General features: G+C 33.8%; 1 protein-coding gene across 1 annotated transcript; it reads right to left on the bottom strand.

Moving 5' to 3' along the window:
- Nucleotides 1-2,334: 2,334 nt before the first annotated feature.
- LOC132543966 (nucleolin-like) lies at nt 2,335-17,180 on the bottom strand. The gene is made up of 14 exons (XM_060207523.1): nt 17,112-17,180; nt 15,198-15,302; nt 14,920-14,961; nt 14,226-14,256; nt 12,613-13,278; nt 11,772-11,822; nt 11,000-11,155; nt 10,556-10,600; nt 10,113-10,157; nt 9,725-9,860; nt 6,730-6,872; nt 6,182-6,335; nt 4,326-4,489; nt 2,335-3,045 (listed from the first exon to the last, which is right to left on the bottom strand). Exons 1-14 carry the CDS (start codon nt 17,139-17,141, stop codon nt 2,747-2,749), a joined length of 2,067 nt encoding a protein of 688 aa, XP_060063506.1. The 5' UTR covers nt 17,142-17,180; the 3' UTR covers nt 2,335-2,746.
- Nucleotides 17,181-17,838: the final 658 nt, after the last annotated feature.

The following is a 17,838-nucleotide window of genomic DNA, read 5'->3' as shown; positions in this document are numbered from 1 at the left end:
CGTGAGCTGAAACAGATCTACCAATAGACATATATATATATTCTTCCTGTACTCTGTCAACAGATCTACCAATAGACATATATATATCCTTCCTGTACTCTGACAACAGATCTACCAATAGACATATATATATCCTTCCTGTACTCTGTCAACAGATCTACCAATAGACATATATATATCCTTCCTGTACTCTGACAACAGATCTACCATACATATATATATCCTTCCTGTACTCTGTCATATATACATATATCCTTCCTGTACTCTGACAACAGATCTACCAATAGACATATATATATCCTTCCTGTACTCTGTCAACAGATCTACCAATAGACATACATATATCCTTCCTGTACTCTGTCAACAGATCTACCAATAGACATACATATATCCTTCCTGTACTCTGACAACAGATCTACCAATAGACATATATATATCCTTCCTGTACTCTGTCAACAGATCTACCAATAGACATATATATATCCTTCCTGTACTCTGACAACAGATCTACCATACATATATATATCCTTCCTGTACTCTGTCAACAGATCTACCAATAGACATATATATATCCTTCCTGTACTCTGACAACAGATCTACCAATAGACATACATATATCCTTCCTGTACTCTGTCAACAGATCTACCAATAGACATACATATATCCTTCCTGTACTCTGACAACAGATCTACCATACATATATATATCCTTCCTGTACTCTGTCAACAGATCTACCAATAGACATACATATATCCTTCCTGTACTCTGACAACAGATCTACCATACATATATATATCCTTCCTGTACTCTGTCAACAGATCTACCAATAGACATACATATATCCTTCCTGTACTCTGTCAACAGATCTACCATACATATATATATCCTTCCTGTACTCTGTCAACAGATCTACCAATAGACATATATATATCCTTCCTGTACTCTGACAACAGATCTACCAATAGACATATATATATCCTTCCTGTACTCTGTCAACAGATCTACCAATAGACATACATATATCCTTCCTGTACTCTGACAACAGATCTACCATACATATATATATCCTTCCTGTACTCTGTCAACAGATCTACCATACATATATATATCCTTCCTGTACTCTGTCAACAGATCTACCAATAGACATACATATATCCTTCCTGTACTCTGACAACAGATCTACCATACATATATATATCCTTCCTGTACTCTGTCAACAGATCTACCATACATATATATATCCTTCCTGTACTCTGTCAACAGATCTACCATACATATATATATCCTTCCTGTACTCTGACAACAGATCTACCATACATATATATATCCTTCCTGTACTCTGACAACAGATCTACCATACATATATATATCCTTCCTGTACTCTGTCAACAGATCTACCATACATATATATATCCTTCCTGTACCCTGACAACAGATCTACCATACATATATATATCCTTCCTGTACTCTGTCAACAGATCTACCAATAGACATATATATATCCTTCCTGTACTCTGTCAACAGATCTACCAATAGACATATATATATCCTTCCTGTACTCTGACAACAGATCTACCAATAGACATATATATATCCTTCCTGTACTCTGTCAACAGATCTACCAATAGACATATATATATCCTTCCTGTACTCTGTCAACAGATCTACCAATAGACATATATATATCCTTCCTGTACTCTGTCAACAGATCTACCAATAGACATATATATATCCTTCCTGTACTCTGTCAACAGATCTACCATACATATATATATCCTTCCTGTACTCTGACAACAGATCTACCAATAGACATATATATATCCTTCCTGTACTCTGTCAACAGATCTACCATACATATATATATCCTTCCTGTACTCTGTCAACAGATCTACCAATAGACATATATATATCCTTCCTGTACTCTGTCAACAGATCTACCAATAGACATATATATATCCTTCCTGTACTCTGACAACAGATCTACCAATAGACATATATATATCCTTCCTGTACTCTGTCTTCCTGTACTCTGTCAACAGATCTACCAATAGACATATATATATCCTTCCTGTACTCTGTCAACAGATCTACCAATAGACATACATATATCCTTCCTGTACTCTGTCAACAGATCTACCAATATATATATCCTTCCTGACATATATATATCCTTCCTGTACTCTGTCAACAGATCTACCAATAGACATATATATATCCTTCCTGTACTCTGTCAACAGATCTACCAATATATATATCCTTCCTGACATATATATATATATCCTTCCTGTACTCTGTCTACCAATATATATATATCTACCAATCTACCAATAGACATATATATATCCTTCCTGTACTCTGTCAACAGATCTACCAATAGACATATATATATCCTTCCTGTACTCTGTCAACAGATCTACCAATAGACATATATATATCCTTCCTGTACTCTGTCAACAGATCTACCAATAGACATATATATATCCTTCCTGTACTCTGTCAACAGATCTACCAATAGACATATATATATCCTTCCTGTACTCTGTCAACAGATCTACCAATAGACATACATATATCCTTCCTGTACTCTGACAACAGATCTACCATACATATATATATCCTTCCTGTACTCTGTCAACAGATCTACCATACATATATATATCCTTCCTGTACTCTGTCAACAATCTATGACTTCCTATAGAAACATTCTATCCATATCACAGTTTTTTTCAATTCTTTCACAACATATTCAGTCATCATCATCATCATCATCATCATCATCATCATCATCATCATCATCATCATCATCATCATCATCGTCATCATCATCGTCGTCATCCTCCTCCATTTCATCATCATCATCATCATCATCATCGTCATCGTCATCATCATCGTCGTCGTCATCCTCATCGCTTTCTCCCTGCTTTGTTGATAACTTAGCTTTCTTGGCTGCTGGACCATCATCATCATCATCATCATCGTCGTCGTCGTCATCATCATCTTCATTTTCTACCTGTTTTGATAACTTAGCCTTCTTTGCAGCTGGAGCTGTATAGAACAAGAATAACTCGTCTTTGAATGATAACCTAGATTCATACACTCATAAATTGGGATCAATCATAAAATATTTATTCAGGAGAAATTTCAATGAGGAATAAAGAAAGTACTTCTGTTAAAAATAAGTCCTCAACTGGTGAAAAATTCATATAACTTACTTACAATACATTCAGGTATGTGACAGTAAATTTATATCTTGTATTTGGTCACTGCACTCCAATCTAAATGGCATTCACATTACTGATGTTTGGTTCCAATATACTCAAGTCTGTTATGCAAAAAACCATCAATTTTATTGTGTTTAGTTCAATCTTGACGATTTTGTAAGTTGCTTATTACAAGAGATATTTGACTTACTTGCAAGCAGGCTACAGACTGTATTACAGAATTACTATGATATTCATATTTTTGAATCCATCAGCAGGATTTTGATTTTTTTTTTTGGATGTTAAACAATGTTTGTATATTTGGAGACCTTTCCCTATTCCCTACCCCTATTCCTATTTCTATTCAGAGGATCAAGATCATAAGTCAGTAAATTCATACTTTGCAGCGTAATTAGTAGGTTATTTCATATGATATAGACAAGTTCATTACTCTTGTTCCCTCCAATAAGCTTTTCAACTTACATATCCTCAATATACAGAAAGTTTGACCTACTTCAAACAGTATGAGTCTCTCATATAAACATTTAACACACTTGCTATCCCACATATGAAGACATAATTTAACCCTGTATCAATGCAGTACCCAGTTGAACTTAAAAAATTCGACCTAAGTTTGATCTCATCAGTTTCCTTCATTTACATTCAAATATCTAAGCTACAGCACTCAGGTGTGATTTAAAAGTTATACTCCAACTCAGTAGTTGAAGGCTAAGTAGTAAGTAGGCATCACATCTCGTAAAATTATTGTATTACCATTACACCTAATATTGCGATTAAAACTTGTTTATATGATAATCATAGATTTAACCCCTAAATGCTCCCTCTACTCCAGTCATAATACAGTTACTTATACCAATTATACTCATGTCTAAGGACTGAAAACAAATCTTATGATAAATATGCTGTTCAGAAATCAGTGTTTCATTCGAAGTCGGCACTTGACGTCAAAAGTAAAAGGCCTGATAGAGGTCCCAGTAACTCCATTACATGTCACCTTCTATCGAAAGTAACAATATCAATATTCTATTTATAGAAAGTGTCCTTGACTAAACGTAAGTCAGTGTGCTATGTGGCCCTAGACTATTATGCGATTATTGTTCTCACCATCCAAGCTGCTGTCCACCTCTTTGTTCCTTTTATTGGTAGTCTTGGGATCTCTCTTGAAGGCATACATAATCACTAGTGTTTTACCCTCTACTGATTTTCCTTGCATTTTATCGTGTGCAGCTTTAGCTTCAGCTTCACTTGCAAAGTCAGCAAATCCATACCTGGAACACAATCACACCAACATTAAGTCAGTAATCATGGATTTGTCTTACAAACAGTGACCCCAACAATTAGTCAGTAATCATGGATTTGTCTTACAAACAGTGATCCCAACATTAAGTCAGTAATCATGGATTTGTCTTACAAACAGTGATCCCAACAATTAGTCAGTAATCATGGATTTGTCTTACAAACAGTGATCCTAACATTAAGTCAGTAATCATGGATTTGTCTTACAAACAGTGATCCTAACATTAAGTCAGTAATCATGGATTTGTCTTACAAACAGTGATCCCAACAATTAGTCAGTAATCATGGATTTGTCTTACAAACAGTGATCCTAACATTAAGTCAGTAATCATGGATTTGTCTTACAAACAGTGATCCCAACAATTATTTGTCTTACAAAAAGTCAGTAATCATGGATTTGTCTTACAAACAGTGACCCCAACAATTAGTCAGTAATCATGGATTTGTCTTACAAACAGTGATCCTAACATTAAGTCAGTAATCATGGATTTGTCTTACAAACAGTGATCCAAACATTAAGTCAGTAATCATGGATTTGTCTTACAAACAGTGACCCCAACAATTAGTCAGTAATCATGGATTTGTCTTACAAACAGTGATCCCAACATTAAGTCAGTAATCATGGATTTGTCTTACAAACAGTGATCCTAACATTAAGTCAGTAATCATGGATTTGTCTTACAAACAGTGACCCCAACAATTAGTCAGTAATCATGGATTTGTCTTACAAACAGTGATCCCAACAATTAGTCAGTAATCATGGATTTGTCTTACAAACAGTGATCCCAACATTAAGTCAGTAATCATGGATTTGTCTTACAAACAGTGATCCCAGAGGGATCTCAGCATCCACCATTTTTTCTTTATTAATTGAAACTCGTTATTTCTTTTCTGTTCTTGTCTACTTTTCGCTCCTTATATGAAATTCAAGAATATCTCTGAAGAAATAGCAATAATAATCTTAAACACTCGAAGCCAAGATAGTGGCCTCTAGGACCTTTTTTTGTTTTCCTGATCAAATTTCCAAATTGACCTTATACGCCTCCGTTAGGGACCAAGTGAAACCCACAAAATAAAAATTAAAGAAAAATACTTCCAATACTTCAAGATATCAATATCGTGAAAAATGTAAGAAGGCAATCTCTTGGCCATTTTGGTTTTCAGATGGTCTCAAAATCAAGAGAGTAAAACTAGAGATCAAGAGGAGGCTACAAATCAAAATTTGAGAATGATCCATTCTGTGCTTCTCAAGATACAGCAATAACAATCTCCATAGTCAACATCCAAGATGGCCACCTGTCATCCATTTTGTTTTTATGATCACACTCAAAATGAAAAGGATACAAGAAGGGGCCAACGGGAACTTTCACAAGAAATTTAGGAAAGTTCCATTAAGTATCTCTCAAAAATAGTGATAACTTTTTTCAGAATAGACACAGTGCCTTCTAATGCTGGGTAATGTGAACTGCCCACCATCTAATTACTTATAATGTGCTCATCAGAACAAGAACTTTCGACATGCACGATATACCTAAGGTATTCTATATAGTAATGTATCACATGGCATAGAGAGTTAACACATTTATTAAAGAGTAGTTTTTAAAGTTTACAAACATGAATTGTATGGTGTTTATAGAAATTCCAGGACTAACATGTCCACTTACCCTACAGCATTTGTTATATCTCGCTTTCCTTTCTTATGCTTTTTAGTTGCAGGAAAACGCACAGATTTCGCTTTTGGAAATAATCTACTGAGATCAAGTTCTTTCCATGTAAGTGGTAATCCAGTTATAAACAACGATAAAGGATCCACAGGATCTGGAATAGAAGAACACACAACAACTATGTATAACTATGAATACTTAATATCAAAGTAGAATATCTCTAATAAATTTCCATAAATTATCTACACTTCATTGAAATGTTTTCATGGCTAAAGCAAATTTGTATAAGATGAATCAAAAAAAGGTTTTGCCTCAAGGATACAATTTGATTTTTAATTAATGATAAGTAAACACTACAGGTATACTGTTATCATGTTAAATGTTGATAAATTATAAAACAATAAATAAAAGTTTTGCCTCAAGGATACACATACGCAGAAATTTATGTACAAGTTCATGTCATTTTTTCACTTAAACATAGTTTACAAGTTTGAAGCAAGTCAATGTTGATAATATGAAAGAAATTTAATCATACATGTAATATTTACCATTTTTATATGTTCTAGTGGCATGCTTGCTCTTTGCGCCAACAAAGTCAGCATATAATTTGTTATTCTCAATTTTCATTCCATTCAGCAACTTATGGTTTTTTATTGCAGTTTCTTCATTCTTGAACCGCAAAATGGCCCATCTGTAATTTCAAAAAAATGGAAATAGTTTGATCAGAAATCACACTGCTGATTTAAGGTTTGAAAGAAGAAATGTGACTTTAATAGAATCTGGAAAAAGAAAATTCAACCAAAACAGGCATTTTCCTCCATGTACATGTGCATTACAACACAATTAACCATAAACAAGAGACCAAAGAGGACTGTATCATTGACTTGGCATTCATTTTCTTTCTCCTATACTGAACTGATTTTCAATGTGGAGCTATGGTAATTCAAATTCATTTAAACAAATTGTTTGATAATCTTGCCAATATTCCAGACTAAACATAATCAACAAAATGGAAACAGTTTCTACCACATTTTTATTCAATCAATTTAGTCTAGTGACTATAAATAAGGGCCAAGGTCATTTCTGATTTGAACTGCTACAATATGTCACCATACTGCCTCTATATATGTCACCTTACTGCCCCTATATATGTCACCATAATGTCCTTATATATATCACCTTACTGCCCCTATATGTGTCACCTTACTGCCCCTATATATGTCACCATAATGTCTTTATATATGTCACCTTACTGCCCCGATATGTGTCACCATACTGTCCTTATATATGTCACCTTACTGCCCCGATATGTGTCACCTTACTGCCCCTATATATGTCACCATACTGCCCCTACATATGTCACCATACTGTCCCTATATATGTCACCTTACTGCCCCTATATGTGTCTCTTTACTGCCCCTATATTTGTCACCTTACTGCCCCTATATATGCCACCTTACTGCCCTTATATTTGTCACCTTACTGCCCCTAAGCTGAGGAACAGTGGGGTACAATCACTAACAATGAAAACCAGTCAACTTTCACAATACATCATTACAACACAACTATACATTAAAGCAAAAGATTGTAGGACCAGATGTCTAAACCTTGTTCTTTATCAGAACAGACTTAGCTGTGGTGAGAGAGTGTAAACGCCAAATATTTGTAAGATGACTAACTTTGGTTCTCAACATGATGCCACAATAATATTCACAAAAATACAGACAGATTGCGGTATCTTTCTACAGACAGTTTTGCAAAAGTTTCAAATATATTCATATTTTTTCCTTTATTACTTTTCATCTGCTTGACATCATGAAGTGACAATAGCAAAGATTAATTAACATCATAACATGAAAAACGATTTTAATAAGTACTGAAGCATCAGATGAAGAGAAAATATTTAGTACCTCCTTGAAAATTTGTATGTACGCTAAGGAGTATGCCAGCTATCTGTTACCGGACTTTCATTTGTAAACACTATGAAAATGTCTACAAAATCAGAGTCGGTATTGATGTAGCACTATTGCTTGACCCACAATAACAAGTTTGAGGTCACTGTAGGCTCAAAATAGTGCAACTTTGATCATATTAACATACTGATGCATCCGTTTCAGGAAAGACACAGTACTTTAAATGGAAATGTCAGCACAAAGCTTTACATTAGCTAAACATCAAAAATTACCATTTGCATATTGTCTTGATAGAAAGACAATTACACCACTGACTAGTTATTATGGTAAACCTATCTGACAGGATAGGAGACCAGATACATCACACCTTTGTGCATTAGCCACTCAAATTCTAACTGCTCATCAGTTGCACCTCATCCAATCACATTATCATACAGATAACTGCTTATCCAAACCATTTAATAAGTCTAGGCACCATTTTCAGATAATCAGCTATCTAAATTGCCTAATAAAAATGTGCACGTCTTTTATACCATATGATCTGTATAACAGTCTGAAACTATATTTTTGTTAAACAAATGGATTTTCTTATTTTTCACCAAAACAGAGTATATGTTACTCAATGTCCCTAATTGAAATATACATATAACATGTATGTCACCTGACTTTCATTTGTAAACACTATGAAAATGTCTACAAAATCAGAGTCGGTATTGATGTAGCACTATTGCTTGACCCACAATAACAAGTTTGAGGTCATTGTAGGCTCAAAATAGTGCATGGCAAGGGACGGGCTGTGACTACAACGTGCGCGCGCGCACGCACACACGCACGCACACACAAACACACACACACATCAACATACTGATGCATCTCTATTATACCAAAACTGACAACATGACACATGACATCAGATTCAAGCAATTCTCTTTTACAAATGTTCTGATGACCTTATATAAATTTCAATAGGCATGCTGACACAAAATTTTCGTTTCCTGAAAATGTTGGAGGTAAACATATGTAAATACTGATCCATATATAGATATGTCTGTGTGCCATACAATCTCTGTAAATAATACGTATCCAATGTGTGTGTACAAGGATGTAATTTCATCATATCATTATAATAAAACTGTGCCATACAACTGTGTATGTGTGGAGGGTGTGTTGTATGGCATTGTGTTCATGTCAAATACATTTATAATTATGATTTATGCTAAATGTTTCAGAATCGAATCACCATGTATTAATTCATTATTAAAGTTGTTGATAAAATATCCCAGGTCTTCTTTTATTCTGAAACTTTTCAGTTGTGTGTCAATGATCTATTTAGAATCAGCCATGGATCAGAAAATTCATTCGATAATTCATCTGTCACCTGACTTTCATTTGTAAACACCATGAAAATGTCTACAAAATCAGAGTCGGTATTGATGTAGCACTATTGCTTGACCCACAATAACAAGTTTGAGGTCATTGTAGGCTCAAAATAGTGCATGGCAAGGGACGGGTTGTGACTACAACAATTTACATGCAAACCATAACACACACGCACACACACACACACACACACAATCATATCACTGATGTAATAGGGTTATATTTATATGTGACACCATAATTTACTTACTTTAAACTTCCTTTTTTGCAGCCAAGATGTGGTTTAGGATAAACTTCTAAAACATCTTTTGTCAACATTTTTAGATCTTCCACCTTTGTTTTTGTTGGGAAATCTCTCACAAACAATGACCTATTGTCAAGATCCTCTAAAAATAGCCAAATTTTATTATGAGTTGCATAGAAAGTATACTGTAATGGAAAAGTTAACATATCGAATGAAATGAAAATGAAAAAAAAAGAAGTTATTTCCAAGAACTAGTTTGTAACAAAGCAATTTCTTAACCTATGACAGAGCTGGATTATTTTCTACTTTTTACTTATATCTTTGCGAAATATTCATTACATGTAGAAAAACGTATGACAGTGTATCAGCAGATTTTCAATCTATAATAATTTACCTTTCCAATCCATGTCCTGTTTCTTAAGAGACATATTTGTCCCAACTGAAAAACAAATTAAAACATTTTCTTACAAATTAGACTTGTCAATCTATACTGTTGGGAGTGAGGGGTCAAAAGCTAATGTTTGCACCAGATCAAATGCAAACTGTGAATTTAGTTAATGTACAAAAATATATATATATATATGCGTGTCACGATGTGCTGATAATTATCATAATATCATTTAAGTTTCACTTTCTGCTGAGATTTAGAAAACATGTCTTAGAATGTTGAAATCTGGGAAGAAAAGATTCTGTTTAACACACTATCAAGATACATTTAAGTCTTGAAGACATTTGTGACAGCTAAATTCTATCAAACTGACTTGAAATCTAACATATCAACAACCTTACACTTAGACTTCTGTTTTTGTGATATCACAATTTGACAAAAACCATTACCATTCCCTTCCACATCCTGTTTTTTCATAGATGAATTTCCTTGCACTGAAAGACAAAATAATATTTAATATATTAAGAAATCTAATACATCTAAAAGCCACGTCCTTACTTCTTTTTGTCTGTGGCGATATCGCCAATCTTAAAATTTTCCGCAATATCCTTGTCCTGCTTTTCTAATCACGATACATCACGATGCTGATATATGCTAACTGCTCTCGTCTTGGGCATATATTTACACTTTAATACAGAACAGAAATGTTTGCATTATTGAAAAGATGGACAACAAAGCAACTTTATTAATGGGAAAACAGACAATTCGTTGTCAGGATATATCTATTATATGTTCAGGAAATACCCTATAGATTTGGGTATCCATTCTATTTCCATGGAATATGCTGCAATCTAGCTCTTTTTTTTTTAATGAGCAGATGCTGTTAATTTCACCTGTGTTTTCTTTGTCCTCTTCCTTTTCATCTTTCTCTTTTTCATCATCATCTTCTTCTTCCTCCTCCTCTTCATCATCGTCATCATCATCTTCCTCCTCTTCATCATCATCACCATCATCATCATCATCATCGAGGGAGTCATCATCTTCCATGTCTAATTTGAAGAGAAATTTTATAAATTAGTTGATCCTTGATTATGTTGTATTTGAAAGAACGATATTGTAAAATGAAACAATTGGACCTCGATACTGTTTACTTCATACCGACAGAACGGATATAATCTCTATAAAAGGTGGGTTATCATTTCGATTTCATTTTAGTACTATCAAAGTGGAACTTTCAAGCTGAGGCAGATATTCAGAAACTCCTATTAAAATATTGATACACTTATATCTAGTATTTCTTATATCTTGCAGTTTTATTAGACTGTAAAGCAATAATCAAAGTAGAGCTAATCAATTAGAGCTTCAAGACACATGCACTCAATATCTGGATGTATATCTCATTCTATAGAGATCAAGGGTAAAATTTTCAACATTGTCCAAATAAGGCCAAATAGTCCTTTAGACCCACATCTGAGAGTTGAATACCAGTGTCAGACCAGAAGGTATGTAGATATTGTATATTGAAAGAGTTGTCAAAAGTAAAAAACCTTTGTGAACCAACAGATAGTGCTTAGATTACCTTAGTCCTCAGGTTTAGTTGAGGTAAGTAATTGGACACTAATATAAACTAACAGATAAGAGGGTTTTAATATCTGTGGTACATACCTATATCATCTTCCTCTTCTTCACTATTGTCTTCTTCTAGTCTTGCTTTGCCTTTAAAAAAGTAAATGGAGGAATGCATCTAATTAGAATGTTTTATCTTTTTAATCTTTTGTTAAATAGTTCAAACTTTGAGGTTATGCTTCTGCTTATCACATTCAGAATCTGTAATAAAATAAAATTATTGTGGTATCTCTAGTCAAAGTCAGGATTCAGAGCAGAAACATCAATTTCATTTGGCATCAACTTATCGTCTTGTTGGGAAGTAAATAGTACCATTCTACATTCAGGTCAATGTATCATAGTACTCATTCATACAGATCACTTAAATCCTACAAATCCAGCAAAAACAACTCTCATAATGTGTGTGTGTTTTTTTTTTTCAATTCTGAATTTAATCTTTTAAAAATCCTTAAAGATTATTCGTTGAAAATTTGTTCCTTTTTTCAACAAAAACTTGAGAAATACTTACTGTTACATGTCCTTGTCATGAATTATACTGTACACATATCAAAACATAAATTTGAAGGATATTTTAAATTCACTTTGAATGAGGACATATTTTTTGTCTAGCAGTAATCTTTTTCTTTTTATCAATTGCTCATAAAGAGGAACTACAATTCAGGAAGACCTTCATCTACTGGACACCACCATCAAACTGGTCTTAACATGGAGGTTAAGTCTCTTATTTTTTCAATTTTTTTACTTCTGGTAGATTTTTAAAGACAATATTTCATTTCAATGAAGTGCTGTTTCTAATTACCAAATATTCTTTGTACAAAGTTTGGCTTTCACAAAGAAAAAAAATCAGAGAAAATGTATTTATGTGTCCCTCAAAGCTTACCTATATTTTCCAAATCGATATCTGCATCACTTTCTTCACTTTCATCAGAATCTTCCACTTCCATTTTCTGTTTTGAAGACATGGTCCTGCCTTTCGTTGACATTTTAGTTGCCAGTGTTTTTGTCTTTGAAATTGGGGTTTGCACTTTTGCACTCGTTTTGCCTTTCAATGTTGGAGTTTTTACATTAGCAGGAGCATTTGTGGTAGGGACTGGAGTTTGCACTTTAGCAGGAGTTTTTTTAGCTGGTGTTTTTGCCTTCAGGGATGAAGTTTCTACTTTAGCAGGAGTTTTTTTAGCTGGTGTTTTTGACTTCAGAGCTGGAGTTTGCACTGTAGGTGTATTTACGTTTGGGTTTGGGGTTTTTGCCTTCTGGGATGAAGTTTCTACTTTAGCAGGAGTTTTTTTAGCTGGTGTTTTTGTCTTCAGAGCTGGAGTTTGCACTGTAGGTGTATTTACGTTTGGGTTTGGAGTTTTTGCCTTCAGGGATGAAGTTTCTACTTTAGCAGGAGTTTTCACTTTTGAACGTGGAGTTTGTTGCTTTGTAGTAGGTTTTCCATTCTGATTAAGAACTGGAGTTTTTGTCTTCAGGTCGGCTGCTTCCATCTTGGGTGTTTTCGCCTTAGGATTTGGAGTTTGTGCTTTCTTCAGAGGTGTTTTCTTTCCACCTATTAATAAAAATGTTTCCAGAACTAATGTTTACATAATAAATGCAAAATGTTAGTTGGAGCACCATATCAGGCTTGAAACTTGACATTAATGTCTGCAAGAACTAATTAACTATGTGCTTACCATAACCTATTACTAATGGTATCAAATCACTCAACAATTGCATACTAACAAATTGTATACCATATTTTCTTCGCAATAATCAAATGGGACCAAAATATACCAATTCTTACTCAAATTCAGGAGGTGGGCTTATTAAAGCACAATATAATGGTGAAATAACATTGGCTTATATTTCAACTGAAAATCAATATAGTTGGGTCAGTAGGTCAATATAATTGCCAGCATTCACTAATTTCTGGATAGATACTTCCTAATTTTGTTCAGTGATAAATCATTGCAAGGCAGTTCAGGTATCAGTATTTCTATCGACCTGTGGTTATCACGCAACCCAGAACCATCAATGTTTGTATGTTTTTGCTATTCATATAGGTACTGAATAAATCTGTACATGAATGTCCAACAATACTGTGTGTGTCCATAACAGTTAGGTTTAAAAAGGGCTGTAACACTTTGAATGGTTTATTTGCTGTGTGATACCTAGTACTGTATGATACCTAGTACTGTATAATAACTGGATTATTTGTTGTGTGATAAGTGGTTTATTAGCTGTACAACTGGTTTATTTACTCTTTGATAACTGGTTTATTTGCTGTGTGATAATTTAAGTGGTTCATTTGCACTGTGATAACTGGTTTATTTACTGTGTGATAACTGGTTTATTTGCTGTGATAACTGGTTTATTTATTGTGTGATACCAGTTATTTGCTGTGTGATAGCTGGTTTATTTACTCTGTGATGCCAGTTATTTACTGTGTGATAACTGTAGATTTTATATGTTTACACACATATATATAGGGTTAATCCTATTTTATATGCTACTCACCTTTCAATGCTCCTGCAGAATCTCCAGCATCCTTAACAAAAAAGTGTGAGATTTTCATTTATAATAAGGTTTTGTTTAATCAATTGGTCAATTATTGTCAATATAGGATGTTTCCTACATCATAACTTCAATTGGAGAAATGGTTGAAATAGTAGCTCAAAGTGAACCAACTTAACACTGTATAATGAACTTAATCTATGGAGGGGGACTTCCTTATCGTCTTCAAATGATACTTGAATGATACAGTGTATCAGTGTCCATGAATCAAGAATTATAGATGTACTACACACATTAAATTGTAATTGAAAGTCAGAGAGGCAGCTACTGACTATCTCTATAGTGATCATTGATCCTTCAATGCTTGAAAAGTCATTCAAAGAAAGAGCAAATACAGCATACCATGAACTTGGGCAATATCTGTCAGTTCAAAAAACTATTGATGGTAATACCTTGTGTGCAATTAAAGTCTTTTACGAGTTGCAGAATAAAACAGATAAACTTGGGTTGACAAACTAAGGTAGAGGGACACCAATTCCTGTATGCCTTTGAATCCACCTGTTTTGTTTTGTTTCTTTCGTTTATTGTCCCATGAACAGCCAAAGTATAGAACTAAAGTGGCATCTATTCAGCAAATTATCTTTAGTTTCATGAGGTGTTGAATCAAAACTAAAACAACATATATTGGTCACAATACCTGTCCATTCAAGAAGAGTCTTTTGGCAACAGGAGCATCTGCCTATAAGAAAAAGATTTTGCATTTACATATACATAAAAAAATTAACATTAAATTATTTGTCAACTGCAGCTATGGTAGAAGTTTGTAAAAGTTAATTATACTATAAACAAATAGCACATCTACAAATGAACTCACTCACTGATAATTTACTTTTAAGGAAAACAATGGAGAGAAATAGATATTTTTTGACACTATCTCAAATACCCTCTTTTCATTTTTTACATTTTAGACAGTACCTCTTCATCATCTTTCTGATTTGATGACTTTGCCTTCCGTGATACAGGAGCAGACCTTGGTGGCTGTAACAATGCGGTACTCTTAGCTTTAGGTGCCACAGGAGTCTGAAATGAACATTAAATTGTAAAAAGGACTTTCAAACTTGGGACACATTTGCTCTTTACTACTTGAATAGCTGACCAGTACTGTTAAAATAAGATATATTAATGTTAAAATCTACACTGTACCGAATGCACAAGAAAAGAGTATTTTTTCTTTCCTATATCTCTGGAACATACATCGAGTAATGTAGAGAGATCCAGAGGCGCAGCAGTAACACATTCACTTTTCACCTAGGTGTCCTGGGTTCAATTCCTGGCACTGATGTTTAAAGGTATAGAATCACTTATGCGACTACATGGGTTTTCCCTGGGTACTCCACTTTCCTCCAAAAACAAGACCGCTCGCATGCCAGCAAGAGTGATTAATTTAAGTGTATAGCTTGTTTCACAAATGTTTTAAAATAAATAAAGTATATATATTTATATGTAATATAGAGATAAGAAACTAAGTCTATAGTGTTAGACTTCTCTGGCTTTAGCTTTTGTCTATGTTCACTGAGCTATGAAAACCCTCCTTATTACTATTGTTATCTGATGCTATCTATCTGTGCACCCATTATCTTCAAAGCTGTATATGTACAGTTGTGGGATCGCAAGTTACATGATGTGCGATATACACACGTCTGCACCATAAGAAAACTGAATAAGTGTGGGATAGGATTTATTTACTTTCTAAATATATAAGTACATCTAAATATATTTCCTAATTGAAACATAAATCCATAGGTTAGGCTGAATAGTTGTAATTAACAGTTTGTTTACAAAGTGCCACATGTGACAAGTCTTAATGTACAGACACTCATTACATTATATATGTAAACATTATACGGACATCTTATACCGTCAGAAAGAATTTTTTTAGTCCAAGACACAACGTAAGTCTTTCTAGGAGTTGTGAAACTATACACTAAATAGATGAATTAGTGCAGGGTCAAGTTGTATTTTCATGAATGGGTAAAAAATAACTTTTATCATTACAGATCAACATTTAATATGTGTATGATCATTATTTAGTCATAACTGCACAGCTTTTTCGTTTGATCTGCAATCTGTAATATCAGCAATTTTTACTTCATCACACAAAATGTGCGATCCAATCACACAGTTGTGTGATTGATACTGTATTGTGCAGATGGTATGCAGAAGATGATTGTATGATGTCTGCACAAACCTTTTGGCATGTTGTGTGATACCACAACGGTAGTTAGTGTGGACTTAATACTGACCAGCCTGACAAGTGCCATTTTGTCTCTCAGTGAAGAAGTGAATATCACTTCCATAACAAAAATACTACTAAAAGTATTACATCAAAGTGAGGTAACATATACTTACAAAAGTCAATCGGAAAATTACTCAGCGTTTTATTTCTAGCTATTTAAAGATGATGCTCACATTTCGGTCTGACAGTGGTATACAATATAGAGGTGGTAATACAGATATTTCAGTTGTAAATATTTCAAAATGCATTTTACTTTGGTTTATAAATATCAAAACATTAAAGAAATATTTGCTACAATTTGAATATTTTCAACTTCCTACTACTGCATATTTTAAAAGTTGAATTATGTACTTCGTGAGATGTTTAAATACGCAGCAAAGATAGTTAGCTCGATTTTCTTCGCTATAATTTATAAAGATGAACAGATAGTTTATGTTCTGCCAAATGATAATGATGGCAATATTTCAGCTGAGGACTTCTTGAAAGGCATCTTTGGCGATGTAACAGCGACATCACATTTCACGATATTATCACCTTAGGATATAAGATTCACAAAAAAAAATGTCATCTAAAAGTCGTCGTAAGCAGATTACCTTGGCTCTACTGTTCTTTTTAGGTACCATTCTGTTCCACGTGTTTGTAGAATTTTAAGGGATATTGCACGTGGTTTTGAATTAAAAGCTAGAAAAACAGTTTCGAACAAAATAGTTAAACAAAATATTTGAAAGCTTCGTCAGACATCAAAATGTCGTTTAAAAAGCACAGCTGATAGTTTTTTAAAGTATTAAGCGATATACTTCATTGCTCGACACTGATATGGTTGGATATTGAAAATACAATTTAGTAATACGAAAACAACGCAACCGAAATTATGGGAACATACTAAAGTTTACAGATGTCGGGTCGGATGCGTATTGGAGTTGTGTCCCTTTAATTAGATAAACGTGTAAGTTATTCAGTCGATGGTCACATTTCATCTTTGAAAGACAGGGAAAAGTGAAGTTTTAAAAAATGTGTATATAGGAAATCCCAATATTGTGCAGAGGAAAGGGCACCACTGGCAATGCATTTATCCATAAATTATGTGGCACTCCACCCCTTTTGTTTACTTCAAATTAAATCATGACGCATGTTAAACATTTTCTTTTTTAAAATATTAAAATGTTTTGCGTGTCATTTATTCTGATGTATCGATTCATCAATTCTGAAGCTCTGATTGAAATAAAATTTACAGCAATACTCTCTCTTGCATGTCATTTATTCTGAAGTATCGAATCGTCTGTTCTGATCGTGATGGGATTTACTGTAATACTCTCTCAC

Source organism: Ylistrum balloti, unplaced genomic scaffold, assembly GCF_031769215.1.
Source record: "Ylistrum balloti isolate Yb309-2 unplaced genomic scaffold, AGI_CSIRO_Ybal_v1 Utg369772, whole genome shotgun sequence".
NCBI classification, from domain to species: Eukaryota; Metazoa; Mollusca; class Bivalvia; order Pectinida; family Pectinidae; genus Ylistrum; species Ylistrum balloti.
Note: the sequence above shows the minus strand (reverse complement) of the source record. Positions and strands in the feature narration are given on the sequence as shown.

Coding starts and splice junctions, on each gene's coding strand:
- LOC132543966 (XM_060207523.1), bottom strand. CDS start 17,141: ATGGTACCTAAAAAGAACAGTAGAGCCAAG. Junction 14,962..15,197: donor ATCAGAAAGATGATGAAGAG/GTACTGTCTAAA, acceptor TTTTTCTTATAG/GCAGATGCTCCTGTTGCCAA. Junction 10,158..10,555: donor ACAGGATGTGGAAGGGAATG/GTAATGGTTTTT, acceptor TTTGTTTTTCAG/TTGGGACAAATATGTCTCTT.